Source organism: Juglans microcarpa x Juglans regia, chromosome 6S (genome assembly GCF_004785595.1).
Source record: "Juglans microcarpa x Juglans regia isolate MS1-56 chromosome 6S, Jm3101_v1.0, whole genome shotgun sequence".
NCBI lineage: Eukaryota > Viridiplantae > Streptophyta > Magnoliopsida > Fagales > Juglandaceae > Juglans > Juglans microcarpa x Juglans regia.
The window spans coordinates 4521838-4539684 of NC_054605.1; the positions used below are offsets into that span (position 1 = coordinate 4521838).

General features: G+C 36.3%; 1 protein-coding gene across 1 annotated transcript; it reads left to right on the forward strand.

The window, feature by feature from the left end:
- Nucleotides 1–1077: 1077 nt before the first annotated feature.
- LOC121236816 (glutathione S-transferase 2-like) lies at nt 1078–16311 on the forward strand. The gene is given in 12 exon segments (XM_041133284.1): nt 1078–1181; nt 1316–1409; nt 1512–1568; nt 1752–1811; nt 1814–1836; nt 1934–2005; nt 7560–7613; nt 7740–7815; nt 13825–13859; nt 13861–13887; nt 14741–14800; nt 15953–16311. Coding segments are annotated over 12 exon segments (675 nt in total). The 5' UTR covers nt 1078–1175; the 3' UTR covers nt 16064–16311.
- The last annotated feature ends 1536 nt before the right edge of the window (nt 16312–17847 follow it).

Here is a 17847-nt window from a genome sequence, read left to right on the forward strand (position 1 = left end):
TTCACAACTTTAGTAACCAAACACACTTTAACAATCAACTGAGGGAAGCCTTGATAATTTTCAAGCATTTGCTGTGCCTTACGTCAATAACAAATCAAAAGTAAGAGCCGCACTCTATTTTCAGTTCAAATCTGACTAGTAACAAGTGAAATCAATATTCATCAATAAAATTGCATTAAATTAGAACCCAAAACAAGTCAAGTCTCATTCCACAACTCAAGTTTCAGAAATTAGTTACACATGATATTTCTAACAGTAAAAATTAATCTAAATAAAGTTTTCATAAAATCTTAGAGCAAAAGAAACCCAAATAAATAAAATCCTAGAATGCATAAATTAGACTCTCAAAGAAAGTGTCCTGGCCAAAATGACCAAGAAAAACAGAGTTGGAAGCCGTCGTCCTAAACTGTCTGAAAATAACCAAAATAAAAATCAACGGAACTCAATACTAATGTTCTCAAATCAAACCAGAAAAAGATTGGTAGAAAACCAGCCAATGCTATACCAAAAAAAAAAAAAAAAAAAAAAAAAAAAAAAAAAAAAACGAAAAACAAGAACCAAATAAAACGAATTGGAAATGCCCTGCTCTAAACGAAAACTGAAGAAAAGTCTAAAGAAAAAAAAAAACGAACGGAAATCCAAAATTGAGTCTAACCCCCAAAAAAATGAAAAACTACCGAAAAAAATATATGAAGGGCGCCAGCCTGATTTTTTTCTTTTCCTTTTATCTCTTCCCTCCATCTATCCGTTGCGTCTGTCCTGCTTCTCCCACGTCCAGCCGCGTCCAACTGCGTCCAAAGCAGTACATGGCTTGAGGCGTGCCCCTCGTTCCTCTCCCCAAAAGTGCAGCTTCAGGATACGTCTGATTATTAAATATTTCTCAATCTTAACTCATTATTATAATTTTTTTAAATTTTAATATATTAGATTATTTTTTTTATTTTTTTTAATTTTTTTAATTTTATTCTTTATAAACTTATTACATTCTTCTGATCATCGTTCACGTACCACATATTTGATAAAAGAAAAAAATAAAAAACATAAAAATGAATCTCGTATATGTAACCGCTTAGGTCGGTTCTGTTGTGTTATTTGGGCGAAACTAAGTCTGACTTTTCAAGATTCAGCCGTTGATCGATCGATCGATCGGACTTCTCAGCTACATCGATTGGGTGATGATGGTATGCGCCATCAAAATCTATGTGTGTGTGTGTGTTTTTTTTTTTTTTTATTCACTTTCTGTATTTATTTTGCGTGTTTGTAACCCTTTCGAGAGAAGAGCGAGAAAATGAGCTCTAGTTTGGGTTTTGATCAGGCGAGTGGAAGTGGTGATAAGAATCAACTGAAACTGTATTCGTACTGTAGGAGCTGTTGCTCCTACCGTGTCCGTACTGCCCTCAATTTGAAAGGTAATGAATGAACTTTGCTTCCCAACCTAATTCTAATAGTTTCTTGATCATATGAACTCTTATTTATACATTTTTTGTTTCAGTTTACATAATAAATTGAAGGGTTGAAATACGAGTATAAAGCAGTTGACTTGTTGAAGGGAGAGCAATTCAGTCCAGGTGATTTTGGCTTCTCTTTTAGTTCTTCTAGGATCCAAATCTTATGCATGTATTCTATTTTGTCAATCGTCAGCGTGAGCGCTATTGCTCTGCACGTATTCTATAATTTCAATGTTTATCATAACGAAAGAATAAGAAAAAGAGAATAACGCACTTGAAATCATTCTCTCTTTCGCTGTATAGAGTTTACAGAGCTCAATCCTATTGGCTACGTGCCAGTGCTCGTGGATGGGGAAATCATAGTTTCGACTCTTTCGCCATCATAATGGTATATCATTACCAGGATTTCACCATTTCTTTACCTTCTGTCTGCACGTTTACATCTTTCCTCCAACTATTCTTGTTGTAATTTGTAATGTTTACAGTATTTAGAAGAGAAATATCCTCAGCATCCATTGTTGCCTCAAGATCTTCAGAAAATAGGCATCAATTACCAGGTAATATTGCATCTTGTTGGTTGATAATAATTATTATCAGCATATTTTGTGTTATCACATATTTTTTTTAATCAAATTCCTTGTGCTCAAACTAATAGATTTCAATAGTGTGAAGTATAATTCTTTATACGATGAAAAATCTAAGATCATCCCATGCTCCCCGAGCTCTACATCTTACATTAAATGCTATTGTTAAAAAAAAAAAGTGACATGTTCTTGGCTATTGAAGTCATTATCTCAAATATATGAGATTGTTGCATATATTTGTAACATCCCTTTCCGTAGGTTAGGAATGTTACGAAACATTCATACATACATACATAATGCCTGGTAAAGAGATTCATATCCTGAATTACTTCATTTTATTGAAAAGCATCAAAAACATAAAAACTGAACTGAACATAATTGTTTTGGAACTGAACGCTAAGTAAAAAGAACATAAAATAATCCTACGAATGACATAAAAGAAATCAAACATTCTAGTGTGGATAACACTTATTCCTTCTTAAGTCTTTGTACTAGATCTACTTCTAGCCATCCAGCTCTACATCATCATTATCACCATCTGTGAGAATTAAACATAGAAGCAAACAGTAAGACAAACAAAAAAAAATGAGTCGTATGCTCAGTAAGTAGCACATCATATCGTAAAATATAAATTAACTTAGCATAGACTTAATTTTTGAAAGACTCTTCGTACATACATACATCATCATGGATTAACATAGCATATCTATTCATCATTAACATGAGTGGAAACATACATAATCATGGCAAACATGTAACGTGAATGTGTAAATAACTTGTTTATCTTGTCTTTTACTTATCATATAGTGAATCACGCTTGAGTCCGTGACACTACATGACTTATCTTGTAGTGAAACACGCTTGAGTCCGTGTTTTACTTAATCTTGCTTAACTTGTCGTAACATGGAGTGAAACACGCTTGAGTCCTTGATTCACTTAACTTGCATAACTTGTCATAATATAGAGTGAAACACGCTTGAGTCTATGTTTCACTTAACTTGCATAACATGGAGTGAAACATGCTTGAGTCCGTATTTCACTTAACTGGCATAACATGGAGTGAAATACTCTTGAGTCCGTGTTTCACTTAACTTGCGGTTAACCACGCTTGAGTCCGTGACACCGTCTTAGCATAGCTTGTGATGAACACGCTTGGGTTCGTGTCACTTTAAAACTTCTTATCTTTCTTAATGCATGAGACTTTATTAGGCTTCATGAACTTTTCTAACATGACATACTCTTGTTCATGACATAACATAACATAACATGACATATTCTTGTACATGACATAGCATAACATGGCATTTTCTTGTACATGGCATAGCATAACATGACATGACATAACATGATTTGAACATTTTATGACATTCCATGGCATACATTATCTAAGTACTACATGAACATGGCATACATGATCCAAGTACTACATGAACATGGTATACATAATCTAAGTATTACATGAACATGGCATACATAATCTAGCTATTCTTATTATATGGCATACTTGACTTAAATTACTACTTGAACATCTCATGACTTCCATGTGATTTTAGTAACATTCAATCCATCAAACAACAAATTCATTCATTCAAGCATAATCTCATATTTCATCAAAGCTCGTGAAAGGAATCTAACCTTGACTTGTCTCTTAGCGTAGCGTAGATAACTATCATAAGCACATCATATTTTCATACATAACAATAATATTGATAGTATGCATGCATTTATATGATCCTAGTATTTACCTCTTAGCCCTGCTTCTTGATTCCCACTTTGTGGCGTGCTACCTATACGAGGTACTAGATGTTACTAATTCCTTAGTGAACGTGTCTAGCGTTCTAATTACTTGCAATCATACCATAGATTTAATACATATTCAATTAAAGATTACTATATATTAATATTATTCAAAACCCATAACATATCCTTTAAAAAAATAACTTAATACTTGTATTAAAATATAGGCAGACAGGTTTTGGGGGTGGGATGAGACACAAAATTCTCATCTCATCATTACACCTTTTTGAAAATTCCCATACAAAATATAATAAACAATTCAACTTTTTCAAATCCCAACACAATAATATTACTAAAACATAATATTTTAAATACTAAAACAAAATACAAAATTCTCATCTCACTCCCCAAACTTGCAAGGTTTCTTCAGGAGGGTTTACGGAAGCCTGTAAGCATCAAAGGTTTTAAGGGTATTTTGGGGAAACATCCTAATGGGCATGGGTATTTTGGGAAGACTTGGATATAAATGAAAATATAGGCTTACGGGGGAAAGGCTCTCGTCGCGTAAGAGCATTCTCATTGGCTTGGCCAAATGAGGAGGTTAGCTAAAATTTAGATAATTTATATAAAAAAGACTCTACATTGGATTGGCCATCTCCAAAATAATTTGGATTTCTGTTACAGTGATTGGCCAAATATAGACAACCACAATTGGTTCACCAAATATTAAAATATTAATTTCTCACTCCAAACAAACACTAAAATATTAGTCTCACTCCAAGCAAAAATATTATTTGGTTTGTAATTAAGAAATTTAGATATAAATTTAGATGAGTTTAATCAAATATTTTTTATTATTAGCATTAAATGACTTTTGGAAATATGATTTTTTTAATATTAATTTAATTAGAATATAATTATTATTAACATTTAATTGGTAGAGATACAAAATATGATAAAAATAAATTAAATAAAAAAATTATTAAATTAAGAATATTTTATTATTATATAGAGAGTGAATGGATAATCCAATGTGGGGGTTGAATTTAAATTGAATAGCCAAATGTAAAAAAGTGTGATATTGGCTAAATTTTGAAGATAAATTTAGCCAAGCCAATGAGGATGCTCTAACAGAGGGACTAGACTTAAGAATAAAGGGAGTGGTTGTGCGATGCTCACCGAGAGAAGGAGGCTGAGATGACGGCGGATCTGGGTGGCTGGGAGTGTCCGGCGGCGCAACTGGGAGGTTCCTATGGTGGTGCGACACCAGGAGAGGGAGAGAGAGGAGTTTTAGAGAGAGATGGAATTGAAAACTCAAATCACCCAGAGGGAGGAAGGGTGAGTGTGATGGCAGTGGCTTACCTGAGGGAGTGGGTGCGACGGGACTAGGATGGCCGGCAGTTTCTGGCACCATGGGTGGTGCTCCGACGTCCTAGGGTGGTCGGCGGTGGCTGGGCAGAGTATCAAGCTTATGCGAAAGTGAGTTCTTCCTCCAAGTATTTTTGTGTGTTTAATTCAGAGGGCTTCGTGAGATTTTATAGATGATGGGGAGGGGAGTGGTGTGAGTCCTTAGGAGATATGCTAGTGTTTGAAGTTGGCTACACTTAGGAAATTATTCCTACGAGGATACAAATACTGAGGATTTTGAAGAGTTTGAGTTTGGAGTTTAGTTTCAAACTAGGAACCTATTTAAATATGGAACCTAATGGATGGCTATACGAAAACTTTGATAGGAAGGAATCACTATTTTAATTTATCTGTTAGTATGTTTAATAAAATAACTAAATAAAAATAATAATACTAATTTTAAGCCCTAAATTTGGCCCCGTATGTTACAATATTGGTTGTAAATAACAATTCTGAATACCTTTTACCTGAAGTGACTTGGGTCCTCACAATTAATAGTGATTCATAGATTTTTTTTTTTTTATTGGCACCGGGTGTCTGAGAACAACATCCCCGACTAATCCCGGGGGTGCATAGGCGATTCCTAGGGACTTATAACCATGTCACGAATAAGAAAGGTGCTAGAAGTGGGTTTCATAGCACCACACATAAATTTCAAAGAAAGTTGGTAAGTATTTTAAATCATAAATGAAAGAGTATTGACAAATGGATGAAGATAAGCTTATGTCTCAATGAATGGGGCATGTTGGGGATCACTACACACTTTCATGGCCCATGGCGTTATCTGGAACAAAAAAAATGGAAAAAATAGTAATGTTAAAATCAGTAGTTAAAATTTAAATCTTCTCTACGAGAGAAATAGTCAAGAGTTTCAATTGCCTGGGAATAGCAACTCTTTTGAGACATTTCGAAAACAAAATGGCAATGACCTTTTTTGCTCCTATTTACTTCTTTTTCAAAATAATAAAGAATGCTTTCTCTGGCATCCCCCTATTATATCTATGCTCACTAAGCTGAAGGCTACACCTGTCCTGTATGATAAGATTGTCACCCATGTGAAATGGGGAATTGGTGCAGAACCTTCAGATAGGAAACACCTTATGGGTTGGCTGTGGACACTTAACAGTGCTTTAAGTTCGTAAAGATTTATGGAAAAACCTTGGACATACATTTATCATTGACAACCATATGCTTTTATTGGTCCTATTTGTTAGATTATATTTTTCAGCTTTTCACCTGAGCTTACTGAGAAAATAGTCATTTAGCAGAGCTTCAATGTATAAGAGCACTTATATAAAAAAAAGAGCTCTAGGTTTTTGCTTTCAGATCTAAAAAGTTAATACTCCCACCAAAGAGGATCTATCAAGTACAGGCATGCTATTGAGGCATAGACTTGGCGGGTGTGCCAATGTTTTAAATTTCGTACTGTACCGGCCGGTACGGCTGAAATATTTCATTTCTGTAGTGTAGCCGGTACAAATAAGGGTATAGTTTCGTACCAGTCAGAATTTTGGCCGTTTCGGACCGTACTGGCCTATATTTCGGACCGTACTGGCCGATATTTTGGCCTTTACTTTTTTTTTTTTTTTTTTTTTTTTTTTTTTTTCATTTCTTCAAATTGCAAGCTCATTTTTTGACCGCCCAATTCAGACCAGACTATTTATAATTTATATATAATTTATTCATATATAGACTATTCCGAAACGGTACCGGTACCGAAATATCTCGTTTCAATGCCTCGACTGAAATGGTCACCCGTACGGTATTCAAAACATTGGGGTGTGCACCTAAAACAAAGAGGATCTATGAAGTACGGGCATGCCTCAATTTGGTTATGTTGGAACAATTTGGTTACTGACTGAATGATCTTTTGATAGGATCATATACCTGATCTTCCACGTAGTTAATAACATGTGATTGCACCTAAAATGATCTCTGGAGCTGCTGCTGGATCACAAAATTGAAATCCTGACTATTTCCTTCCTTATCCATCTCACTTGATGAACTCATGCAGATACCTGCCCTCTGTTTTATATTAACAGAGCATATGGGCAGCATATACTATCAAACCTGGGTACAACTTGACGAGGATATCATGTCTACTATGATCAGTCTTAAGTAGATTTTCATGTGTATGGGTTCCCGAAAACATAATTGACACATCTGCACATAGTTGTATCTTCGTGATGGACTGCCGTTTTTTACTTTTTAACATGGTAGATAATAAATATCAGACTATAGATATAATTCCCTCTCCAGTGATGTAATTGGGCACATTTTTTTTTTTTTTTTGTCATATCTATTATTCTTAATATTCTGATGTCTTTGGAATTACTTTTCTGATTCATACACTGATGGGCTGCCTTTGTCACCTGATATATAGGCTGCCAATATTGTTTCCTCAGGCATACAGCCTTTTCAAAATTTAGCTACACTGGTACGTATCCAACTATGACTTTTGTGGCTATGCCTTTATTTGTTAAATTTATAGTGGTATTTTCCTGAGATTGTTGGAGCATAGAGTGTTACAATATTTTTGTCCTGTTGCTTTTCCCGTTTGCAGAAATACATTGAGGAGAAAGTTGGTCCTGGTGAGGACCTTTCCTGGGCTAAGCATCATATTACAAAAGGCTTTGCAGGTAAGTTTTCATTAGGCTGCCATTGAACCTAATTCTTCTTCCTACTTCCCTGAAACCTCAAAGAGAGAGGCAGAGAAGAGTTAGAGATAGATATAAGATTAAGGAAATACCTATTAATACATTGTTTTATCGTTAAACAAGACTTTATTGATCATAAGAATAGTCAAGAGCCCTAGTATATGGGACATATACAAGAGCAACACATAAGTGTGCTAGTTTAGTGATACAAGAAATTCATAAAAAGTCATGCCATGAAAATCAATTACAATCAACCAATGGAGTAAAGTATTGAAAAGAAAATTTCTTAGCTCATCCATTGATAGCTCTTGATCTTCAAAACTTCTTGCATTCCTCTCCCTTCAAATACACCACCATAAACATATTGAAAGCATATTTTATATTGGTGAAGTATGAGAGTTTCCCGAGTGCCTCTCTAAGAAGCTAGGAGGTCAATTACCCATCTCAGCGTCACCCAAGCTAATCCCATCCGAGCAAAGAAATGTCATGGCAATCTCACAATGAAGTAGTAGATGGTGACAAACTCTCTTCTCTTTTTGCATGTATAACACCAATTCATGACTATACTTCGACGTTTGCTGAAGTTGTCTAGAGTGAGCATCTTTGCCAAGGAAGCCGGCCATATAAAAAATGTTGCCTTTAGGGCCTTTGTCTTCCAAATACTATTCCATGGGAATGGATTTGTATTGTGCGTTGCCATGGCTTGGTAGAAAGAGCGGACTATGAACTTCCCTTTCTTAGAGGGGCACACAAAAATCTTGTCTTTGACTCACTCCAACAAACGGGTGGAGCTTGGGGTGGCAATTCGTGTTTGCCAGTCATGTGTGTTAAGTCATGGGTATTCAACTATATATGTAAACTCGACCCGTTTAGCTAAACGTGCCAAACTTTTTAACCCTAACTCGACCCGTTTAAATAACAGGTCATGTCATCACTCATTTTGACCCGTTTAATAATTAATTATAAATAGGTTAACGACACGACTCATTTCAACCCATTTCATGTAAATGCATAACTCATTTGACCTGATTAACATGATTTCACATAAAAGTTAAAATTTATATTTATTAGTAGCCACAATATCTAAACAAAATAATAAGACTACCTATTAATAAAAAAAATATCAATATTTTTCAAATTTTAACCTATAATAAAGCCAATATTACAAATTCTACAATAACAAATATGAGCATAGGTCCAGAATTACAATTCTAACAATAAAAAAATAACATATTGAGAAATACAATACTTTTTTTTTTTATAAGTAATAATATTATATATATATATATCAATAGGAGTAACCAAGTACACTGAACGTATACAAGAAAAACACATAGCCCATACAAGAAAGCCCATAATGACCCAAAAGTCCATGAAAACCTATCCAAAATACACCAAACCGAATTGGAAAATTATCATTACACCTCCTTGACGCCATCCCCTAGATTCCGTTAAACTAATCCTCAACCCGAACATCACAAAGCCCTCCTTTTAGCCTTCCCTCGACTTGAGCTACCTCCCGTTATCCCCCACGAGGCACCAACGAAAATTCTAAACCTTCCCCACACAAGGCACCAATGACAAATCGATAATTTCTTTCCCACCAAATGGTTGCTCGACATCTAAATGATAGTTGTCCCCTCCATCTGTTACCATTGCAGATTCCTCCCCTCCATCAACATTGTGTGTATTTGCTCCACCCCTCGACGATTCTTGCCGTGCCACTTTATCTGACCCAACTGCTTTCTCAAGAGGGGAAGCACTACCTTCTGTTTCCCCGTTTGCATCTTCTAAAAGAGGCTCGACTGTTTCTTCCAAAATAATCGAGACCTTGGAGGGACCCCCGTCTTCAACTACAAATGAACCCTGGACAAAAGGACCAACTTCATTTGCAACTGGTGCCTGAGACCCTACAGCTCCCTCAAAAGGCATAGTGACACTGGTATGAACAAAGATGGCAGCGTCCAACGACCCTATTGTTGATATACCCTTTGCCTGCACACTATCCGGCACACTTGCTAGCACACTTGTACACACGACTAGGTACAACCCCTTATCCATTCTAATCATTAGATCTCTTACATAATCCATAACTTCCTTCAATTGAGATTTGACATCCCACAAGACTCACTCCAACTCTTCCAATGTCACCTTAGGTCTTTTGTCTCCTACAAGTGCATTGCCCTTTCTTTCTACCGCTGAGCTGATCTCGGCTTGAATAACTGCCAGTGACCTCAACACCGTTGCGTACGAAGCACCTATGATTGAGGAAGGCCTTCCCACTGTTTTTCCATCAACAAACTCCCCACTTCTAGTAGTGGCTTTGGATTCAGTGACACTTGGAATGGACTGCAGAAAGCCTTTCCATCCAATGCCATTTGCGCCCCCCGGAATCACCAACAAACATTTCCTCCTTCCATTTTGAAATTATGAAAGCTGCAGAAAATTGCCCCTTGCATTAACATGATGTTGAATGCTAAAAACTCCATTACCCATCCTTAGCTCTCTAAAGAAACCTTCATGGCATTTAAGTTCTAAACAATCCTCAATCCCCTTAGCCACCCACAAAGCTGTCGTCTCCCCTAGATACATGAACTTAGCTATCCTTTTTGCTACGTTCGGAAATACAAAAGATATTTCCTCCCTCTTTTTTAAAAATGAAAGTTTTTTATTCAACTTTCAACCACCTCTCACCCTCCAACTAGGACGAAACTGCATCGTGCTTCGTTGTCATTGTAAAAAACCCACTGCAAATCTATTCCCACTGCACCCTATTGTTCTCACTTCATCCTCTTAAGGTAAAAAAAAAAATGCAGATCTGAAGGGGGCCCTGAGTTAACGGATTTCTTGCAAAAAATCCCTGAGTTAACGGAGAAAACTACCAGTCGTCGGAGGAACTGACGTCGGAGGCCCACAAAGTGGTCGCCGGAGTCTGTCGAAACAATATGTAGCGATGGCTAGTGGAAAGGCTCAACTCACAGTTTGCTGGAGGAGGTAACGGAAGAATAGCAGAAAAATCCCAGTCGCCAGAGAAGGACCAACGTCGGAGACCCCACAACGGAGTTGTTTGGGTCAGTCGATCAGATCTGTGATGGATTCAAAGTGCACGGCGACTGACGTCGGCAAAGAAGAACACAGAAAGAGTTCGCCGGTGAGGAAACCGATGTCGAGGGCCCTTAACTAGGACGTTGGGGCCCATAGGCCTCGTCTATGACTGCGGTGTCCCTCTTCGATTGATGGTGGGTAGGGGGTGGCGGCGGGAAAGGAGGGTTAGGGTTTCTCTCAACTCACTGTACACACACGGGTTAGGGCTTCGTACAGAGAACTTATAATCTGTTACTTGAGATACAATACTACAACTCAACAATAGTAAAATTGTAATTTTGAAATAAAATTTAAATGGGTTATTACGGGTTGATTTTGGGTTAAGCGAGTTAACTCGTTATTGATCCGTTTATTAATCGTGTCTTAATAGGTCAATCCGTTTGGACTTGAAACCCGACCCAAGCCTACTAATTTCGTATCTTATTCGTATTGGGTTCACAGGTTGTATCACATATTGCCACCCCTAGGTGGAGTACTCTAGGTCATAAAACTCCGAAAAAGCGTCAATTTCCCAATTTTGTACATCTCCGAGGGATGTAATATTCCATTGGGGAGTGCCATTGGCTAGGATTAAGAGGTTCCCAATTGAGGCTTCTTTCATGCTTGCTATACCATAAAATTGTGTATTAAGTTTCCTTGAGTGCCCCATCACCACACCATACATCGTGCCAAAATTTAATTTTGTATCCATCACCTACCTTAAAATGGATATTTCCTGAATTTGTGTTCCAATCTCTTCTTATGTGCTTCCATAGGCACAATCCATAAGGCCCACTCACCTCATTTGAGCACCGACCTTCCCATAGCTCACCGCACTTCAGTTCGATGAAAGATTACCACCCCCCCCCCCCCTGGGGGCGCCGGTTCACTGTGGTATCTCTATAGCCATTTGCCAAGTGTTGAAAGATTGCAAGTTTCGAATACCTATTTATACATGATACCTTGAATTTAAATTTGAGATGTCACTCTGACCCATGAAAGCAGAAATTTATTTCTTGCCCAAGACATGAGCTTTTATCTTTTCACAGCTCACTTGGGGTGGGAGCTAAAACTCTGTATGTAACTAGAGAAAACGACACAAAAGAATATACAGATCTTCATCACTATACAGGAAAAATCATTTACACCTCAAGACTTGTAAACCAGCCTTATCCACTACCAAGCGCTCTCTAAACTTCTTAGGAACATTCTGTATGCAAAAGAATTCCTGTCTGGATCCTCTAGCATGTGATATTGCAAAGAGAAAAAAAAAACAGCAATTTGATTAACCTCTCTGTACACCTTACATACAAAAGATAGCAAACAATTAAAAAAAAATATATATTCTACCATGTCGATCTTGCTTATCTGGAGGCTGGGTTCCTTCAAGTTATGGAACTAGAGTTGTTGAACATGGTAATGGTTTCAGCCATGGATGATAGTCCAAGCATTATGATCACAATAAGCTGTGATTGACAAGACCATTCTTTCACACTGCCTTTATATTGATAAAACGTGTGCAGAATTCGAGCAAGATATTGATATCTGATAATAGTGTTGCAATTCAGGAAATATGCCAATTGACATTTAAATTTGATTTTGATTATCAGTATATGTTCCAAAGTATCACCATGGTCAGCATTCCACAAGATCAACAGCATCAACAAGGCCTATTGTCAATAGACTTGATTTTAAACTAGTGGCACATCCTTGCAATGTGTGGAAATAGTTCAAGATTTTATATATAATTGTTTATGATTGTTTTATTCTGAAATGTTCTAATTTTGTTTAAAATTTTAAAGATATAAAATATTTTAGATTCATTATAATCAATTTACTACCAAAAATCAAGAAAACAAGCTGAGAAGTCCGTCCATTGTGAACCCATTTTTTTCCAGCAATATTATCAACTGCTGAGGTTAGTCATTTCTCAAAAACTCATTCTCATGTTCAATTTTCTCTCATTAAAATTCCTTAGTGACTGCAGTAAAAAATGATGCAAGTTTATAGAACCAAAAGAAATGCATTTTGAAAATTAAAAGGCAATTAATATTGAATAAAAATTAATAACTTAATTAAATATATTTTTTAATTATCATATAATTATAATTCAATTGGAGATTGGATGATGTATTTTTATACGAATAATAATCTTATAGGGTAGTAGATGATGTAGCTTGCGGGAACTTTCCCTAAAATTACCTGAGGTGAACTTGTGGGAACCTCTTTGTCGAGAGCCTGTGCACCCCCGGGATTAGTCAGGATTAGTTGGGATTTTGTTCTCGGTCACCTGGTGCCAATCAAAATAAAAAGAAAAATAATGTAGCTTCATACGAGTAAAACTCTATACATTGGAAATAATATATACTAAGGCGATGTTTGGTTGGATCATTTTTCCAAAATTTTTCATTTTTTTATTTCAATTTCAATCTAAACATCTTTTAAATTAAAAATTTCTATTTCTCAAAAAAAAAAAAAAAAAAAAAAACATTGAATCATTGGCCTAGATTTCTTTGAAAATAAACTCAAAAGCTGAAAAAAACTTTCACAAAAACCCAAAGAAACATATATCACAAAAATCTTATCAAAACAACTTCTCAAATCTACCTACCTACTTTCACAAACTCTAATAAAAAGATATCTCAAAAATTTTTTATCCAAACAGTTTCTCATTTTTCCACCCACTTTCACAAAAAACCATGTCTCAATTTTTTTTTGTCAAAACTTCTAAAAGATTCATGAATGTGAAGAAATAAAGGCTGAATGTATAATTTTATTTTCTTGAATTATATCTTCCTAAAGTGCTGGTTTCCTCCCTTGGCAATGCCCATCATAAATGAAGTTTTTATGTACAATTAATTTCTGCTCCTGAATGACATTTTTTATTATCATCTCCTCTTGTTTCAGCACCTGAAAAGTTACTAAAGGGCCATGCAGGAAGTTTATGCAACTGGAGATGAAGTTTTCCTGGTTTGGTTTTCTGCTCCATCTGTTTGCATGCCTGTATGGTTGCATATAGTGTATAGGCTGTACTGTGTTAATGTAATTTGTAGACTCAGGGTTTTGGAACGTTCTACTAATGTATAAAAACCATTAAGATAAAAATGCCTTTTTCTATTTTTTTGTGCTGGTGGCTGGAGGGATGGGCTTTGGGTTGCCAATGGTACATTCAATTTGCTAGGTACCTTACATACAGCTCACAATCATAAACTCTTATTGCACAGAGAAAGAGTAAGACACATGCATTTCTTTTAAGATTTTCAATTTACTTCCAAAAGTCCAATATTTGTTGGGGGCTTCTTTGCTAATAAAGTTGTCAACCATCCTGAATTTGCTCTATCTTCTAGAACCAAAGAGTGATTTTGGTTTGCTGGTATGTAATAGTTATACAACTCCAAGGCCTGGTTTGGTTACACAAACCAAACCATCTCATCTCATCTCATATAATCATTACAACTTTCCCAAACTTTCACACAAAATATAATAAACAATTCAACTTTTTCAAATCTCAAAACAAAAATAATATTAAAAAATCATATTCTAACAATATTTTATTCAACTTTTAATTTTTATCTTATCTCATCTCATTTCATCTCATCCGTGTAACCAAACGAGGCCTAAGTATTAAGACCGTGCATTGTTTCTTATCTTCAAAACCGTGCATTGTGAGACAGGAAGGTACCTGACTCAATTCTAAGTACTAGGCTTTTGGCATATGCCTATGAACTAATGCCGACATTATTCACCATGTCTTAGTTGCACCTTACACAGTATGCTGGAAAATTCACTTCACAGTTCCTAATATACCACAGATATATTGCAGGCGGATCTGTTTCTAGCGCCTCAGATGCATGGATCAATTAAATGGTTCAATGTTGACATGGTAGTGCTTGTTCTATAATTCATGTGTTGGTTACATTTGTGCAATTATTTTTGATTTATCTCTAAAGGTGATTTGTCGTGACCTTACTTTTTTTTGGTTTGATAAAGCAAAAGCTCATTTGACTACTCACTTAAGGTGTTAGTAAAAACCACATTGCAAAACCCGAGAGATCACAAGCTTTTGCAAAACCAGGATGATTAAGAGGCAAAATCTTTTGGAATCTCCTGGAAAAGGGTTAAAGTGGTTACCTGGATGTGGAATCTCCTGTAAATTTATCTATTCTTTATTCGAAACAATCTCTACTTCAGCTTCATTAAATCATCCCAAACTTCCATCCATTTATTTCTAGTTCACAATTTTTTTTTTTTTTTTTGTTATTCCAGCTCATAGTTCTCTTTTCCATTTAACGAATTTACAATTACTTGAGAATCAGATCCAAGCTCAACCATCCATAGTTATAGTTTTAAACACAACTGTCAGCCATTGCATATATAGCCTGCACCTCTGCCATTGTGTTAAAGCCAGCCAACCCCATAATGAGCCGAAAAGTATGCAACAAAATTCCCCCTTTTATCTGTAACCACTCCACCATTTCCACACAAACTCGGATTGCCACGACTACCATTCACATTCAGTTTAGCTCTCCACATGCTGGCCTCAAACATATCCTAATCTGCACTCAAGGATAATTTTATCACAATAAATGGAATCCCTATCTTCTAAAAATAAGTAAATAATCCATCCTTTCCACCATTTTAACCTTAGAAACAGGTGATAGGAAGTCAGCCAATAGGTATTTAATTCTATAACAAGTAGCTTTGGTTGATTCCTTTAGTCTCTCCATTTTATTTTACTTGTAACATTATTCTCTTCCTTGTGAAAAAGCCACTCAAAAGAAAAGTAAAATGTTTCCAAGTTGTTCTTAATTTACCAGTTGGAATTTTGGCGTTGGATATTTTTGACTTTATTACCTACCCCTATGCTTGCTTCTTCGAACTTGTTAATAGTTGTACATAAGACTAAACTCTCTGTCTCTCTCTCTCTCTCATGGCAATAACTATATCCATTAGTCTTGAAATAAGTGGTCTAAACATGTCTGTTTCTCTTATCTGTATCTTCTGACAGTTCTATTTTTCAAATTTTATTCTGCAGACTCAATTCCCTCTCTTATCAAGGTTGAACGAGGAATACAATAAAATACCAGCTTTCCCGGACGCTATGCTGGAAAATCAGCCAGATAATCCTCTTGCAAGCGCTGTTTAAATCAATGGATTGTGAAACCAGCTGTTATGAGCCATTTCCTATCCATCTTGTGTATTGTATGTGTAAGAAATGGCCAGCATCCGATCTTAAAATTGCAGAATAAAGTGCCACACGATCAAGCTTTGAGGGACACTTTCCAAAGTTTATTGGTATCTGGTGTTTCAATAAACGTCGATGCGTCATGCAATATAATAATGGGAACATATATTGAGAGTTAAATGATAACTATAATTACCAGTTTGGATTTACCTCTTTGAATTCCTTGAAGCCACTTTGTATTACACCCATTCCCGTAGACTAGGGATGTCATGCGACGTTGGTAATGGAAGCCAGGTAAGAGCCTTATAATTAATAAAATATATCCTCTCCCTCATTGCCGGCAACTATTTCTTGCATAATTTTTCCAGCCTTTTCCAGACCAACCAGCTCCACAAGTTTATTTTTGTCCTAGGATCCATCAAACCCAAACATCTTTAATTTTGAGCCCCTCATCTCTCAACTCAGAATTACTGCATAATGGTCCACTCTTCAGCCACCTATCATACCAGAAAGATGAGCCGCCATTTTTCACTTTCACTTGAACATTGTTAACCACATCTGGCAGCACACGAAGAACATCTTTCTAGAAACGGAAGCAATATTTGTGGGTTTGGCAGTCACCACATGTCCCTGTTTGACATATTTAGCCAGAGTCCAAGCATTGGGCATTCCAATTGCATCACGCTGTGATTGTTGTTTAGAAGGGGAAGAAGAGTCGGTGGAACACGCGCTATGGTCAGGAAACATTGCGTCTCAGGTGTGGGATTTGCCTCAATTGCAATTGGTATTCCTAGATTGGAGGGATCAACATGGTGGGCGACGGTAAGGTTGTGGTTTTCTTATGCAAAGAAATCAAGTCATCGTGGAAGTTTAATTGGCATGTTACCTTCACTCATCACTTGGCGATTATAACTAAGGAGATGCAAAGCTCGGATGGAGGGGGTGCAGGAATTGGCTATGGGAGTGTGGGTGGCGGTGAAGGTATGGCTGTGTAAACTCTCTTCACTTATGATTAAAAAATTGTCTATTTCCTCCAATGATGAGGTCATTCTTAAAGCACTCGAGGAGCCTTTTATTAATCACCCAAAAAGAAGACCGAGGCTCATTTTTTGGAACAAACCTATACGGGAATGGATCAAACTAAATGTGAATGGATGCTGTCGTGGTAATTTAAGTAACTGTGGTGATGGGGGTATTTTACGAGACCACGGAGGAAATTTTATTAGTGCTTTCTCTACTCATTTTGGGCATGGTACTAACAATGAAGTGGAATTATGAGCCTTAATAGTGGGCGTTGGAGTTTGCAAAGAGATGAGTTTCTCACAGGTTACGATCGAATGTGACTCTAGTCTTGTGGTTAGTTGGTTAAAAAATCAAAGGTGCACGGCTTGGTATTTATGGGATTTTTGGGATGAGTTGATGTTTGCTTTCAATGGTCTTCATTTTACCATTGTGCATCAATTCAGAGAAGGGAATAGTTCGGCAGATTTTCTTACACGTATGGGAGTTGAGGGTCTTAATAGAAGATTTACTACAATTGATTCTTTACCATTGAAGTTAAAAGACATGATTCGGTTAGATAAGATTGGTCTTCCAAGCATTAGAATTTATCTGTTTTAAAAAAATAGGCATGTTTAGATTGGTTTATTGGTTTATTTGTTTAGTTTATTGTATTGGGGTTTTTATTTTATCTGTTTTGATGCATGAGATGGTTTTATTGAATATTTGTAAATCTCAAGTGTCCA